At 39.0% G+C, this 3,199-nt stretch overlaps 1 protein-coding gene across 1 annotated transcript; it reads right to left on the reverse strand.

Moving 5' to 3' along the window:
- Window positions 1-746: 746 nt before the first annotated feature.
- Window positions 747-1,865, reverse strand: c4h15orf61 (chromosome 4 C15orf61 homolog). Its single transcript, XM_068313783.1, has 2 exons — window positions 1,220-1,865; window positions 747-1,138 (listed from the first exon to the last, which is right to left on the reverse strand). Exons 1-2 carry the CDS (start codon window positions 1,560-1,562, stop codon window positions 1,011-1,013), a joined length of 471 nt encoding a protein of 156 aa, XP_068169884.1. The 5' UTR covers window positions 1,563-1,865; the 3' UTR covers window positions 747-1,010.
- Window positions 1,866-3,199: the final 1,334 nt, after the last annotated feature.

The following is a 3,199-nucleotide window of genomic DNA, read 5'->3' on the forward strand; positions in this document are numbered from 1 at the left end:
AGTCTGAAAACAGACTTTATTGGATCTTGAGGTCTGCTTGGGATAATTGTCCTTGAGGAATGTCCAGTGATTCAGCTTCATCCCCTTCACATAGGGAGGTTCATCTAACCCTCTATTTGCTACGAGGTTTCAATTCAGGCTGTTCTCATCAGTATATGCATGTTCATCCAGATACACCACTGAGTTATAGAAGAAAACATTTATTTTATTTCATCACTCCCCAAAATTGCATCCAGAGGTTTTGTGTCTTGTATAGCTGGTTCCAAGTGGCAGGAGCCACCGTTTCTTGTGCTTTTGAGTCATCCTTGGAGTTTAGACATGGAGTAAATTCAAGCCTTACCAGAAAATCATACTGGAACTCCACTGCTGAAATAGGTCTACAGAGGTTAGTACAGTATTTTAACATCTGATTTGCAAATGCGTGCTCTTTCTGAGGGATGCTATTGATGGAAATGGATAATTTGGAAAAAATATAAGTAAAAATATAACTTTGTGCTGAATATGCAAAAAATTAATATGTTGTATTGAGTAATTTTTAACTCTTCCTGCATTTACCAATCCTCCTAAAACGCAATGTGGGTGGGGCAATTTTTCTTCAAACTTAATTAACTTTCACTTAGGTGACCAATCCCTGTGACATGAATGTGATATGATCAGATATTGTCAAATATATCACTTTAATATGTACCGATTCTGGAGATATATAGAAAAAAGGATGACACATAGGTAAAAGGCTTAGTGTCAAATAATTTATTCTTAAAGAAAACCTTAAGTTTCCATTAAATTTTAATGGAAAGTTACTTTTCCTAATAAACAGTTCATACTGCTTGTCAAGGTAATGACATGCATAACTGACTTCTTCACTACATCTTTTCACACTTGAATAATTAAATACAAACAAAACTAATGAGTTGTCAGTCAATATGAGCACACACCAGAACGTCACATTGGGATCTGGTGTAAATACAAGACAGGAAGAAAATACTTTATTTAAAGCTCTCTATTATTGTTTAATATTGTGCACCTTCATTTTCTTTATAAGCAAAATACACACTGACAGGTCCCACACTTGTCTGCACTGTCTCCACAGCTCCCACCACCATCCAGCACCCAAGGCCATAGGCCAAACAAGGGATCCCTGCAATTTAACGACATTCATCATTTGTTTACAGGTTTTTGTCAAATATGTGTAGGAAAAAAGGAGGGATTAAATGCTCACCCAGATTAATAACTTTCAGTATCGAGAAAAACTTGTCCTCAAAGTCCAGGTTCTGTGGCGGTGCTTTGGTGCAGTGATATTTAATAAAGGGGAAACAGCCTGTTCTCAGGATCTGGTAGTTGGATCCCTGGACTGACCAGTTAAAGTTGGACATGCCAAACTGGTCATTGTGGACGGAGCTGTAGCGGACACAGAATGAAGTCCACGGTGGGAGCTGTCGCTGCAGCAGGTGGCGGGTCAGCACCTCCGAGGCAGCTGGACGCGGGGCTGCCGCGACAAATGAGCTCGGAATCAGGGCGACCTTTACAAACAAGCTGTGTATCATCCTCAGAAGCTCCTTCATGACGTGTGACAAAACAACAACGACTCAGATTTGATGTTATTTTATAGAAACAGCTCCAAGCACATTAAATGCAAACATTATAATACACCAATGCCGCCCGCCCTCCAGGGCGCACAGAGGTGGTCGGGGCTACAAACACGATGGTATTTATCACCCGAGGCTGGAGAACAGTTCAGTCACAGTATGTGAGGCGAATGGAAGCTATTCAGTAGTAAACGATCACTAAACGACATGAAATACGAGAAAAATACACGCACACGTCCAAATCCACCGCATAAACAATGAAAACCGAGTTTACTGTCATTTGCGTTCCGTCTGCGAAATTTGTCCGGCGGAAAACAAAGCGCTGCGCAAATATATCGTTCCTCCAAAACAGGCCGGTGCACACGTTGCGTTGTCTTTTAGAATTAAAGGAAATACTCTCGTGGAGGCACTTGTGTGAATGTTATGAATGGTATATGATCGAAAACATGTCCATTCTCCCAAACCTTCACCTCCCAGCTTGTCATCTGAGAGACGCTTTTTAGTTTTTAAACCATGCTGCCACAAGCATCGCTCAGTGAACTCAGTTAGTGCCTTAAAAAGTATTGGGTAAGTGAGTCCTTGGTTTATGTTGCAGGTCGTTAATGATAAGGCAGAATAAAGTTGACATTCTGATGCATTCCTGTATTAACAAGAACACAATGGTTGTTTTTAAACGAATACACAATTGTCAGTTGTTGTTTTTTTCCTTGTATTTTTCCCCTTGTTTTAAAAACTGGAGCTGAAATTGACACATTTTTGAGAAAAATGCATCGATTTTGCTTAAAGTCATACATAAACACAGTAAAGGTAGTCCTCAACTTACGAACATTTGACTTATGAACATCTGGAGATAAAAACAAATGCGCCATATCCGACTCTTGTAGTGCAGTTGTCCTTTCTATTCTAACCCCCACCAAGCAGCACTGCTGCATTCACTCATCTCCAACACATTCATCTCCCCCTTTTATTCCTGTTTGTTGTTGTCTCTGTGAACATCTCACTGCATCAGGCTTCATACCTTGGATGCTTTACTGTTTATCATGGATGAGCCTCTGACTGACAATAATTCCTCCCTCCTCCACCTCTTCCTTCACTCTAAAGGTAAGGTACGTGCTACATACTACAGTAACATCAACATCTGACTCTGGCTGTTGTTGTTGGATGCATTTAAAAACTGGTCAAGGGGTCCTTGAAGTGCCTTATTCTTCTTCTAGAAAAATATTATCAGAAAGTAATCTGAATTAAAAAGCAATGGCGTGAATTACGAGATATTGAAACTATACGTACATATATTAATACTATTATATGTTTTTGTTCTTATTTTTTGTACAGTAACAAGGTATTATTATGATCGAGAACAATGTAACTCGAAATGACCTGTACATGTATTTTATTTTATTATTTGTTATTTTTTCAGATTATCCCTTTGTAGAAGGTAAACAAAGTCGGAGCCATGTTTTCAGGTTAGGTTTCTGGCCAGAAGCATTAACTGATGCTAACACTGAACTCTGAATGTTTTAGATGTTTGATGTTAATTTTTGGTTGAGTAAACTGAGAAACTTAATGGAAATAGAACAGAGTACTTGTAATCAAACATAAAGTGTTGTGTCAGA

Source organism: Antennarius striatus, chromosome 4, assembly GCF_040054535.1.
Source record: "Antennarius striatus isolate MH-2024 chromosome 4, ASM4005453v1, whole genome shotgun sequence".
Lineage (NCBI taxonomy): Eukaryota > Metazoa > Chordata > Actinopteri > Lophiiformes > Antennariidae > Antennarius > Antennarius striatus.

Bases quoted from the DNA above. Each gene is read 5' to 3' on its own strand.
- c4h15orf61 (XM_068313783.1), bottom strand. From the start codon at position 1,562: ATGAAGGAGCTTCTGAGGATGATACACAGCTTGTTTGTAAAGGTCGCC. The intron at 1,139-1,219 runs GTGAGCATTTAA...GTTAAATTGCAG, and splicing joins ACTGAAAGTTATTAATCTGG to GGATCCCTTGTTTGGCCTAT.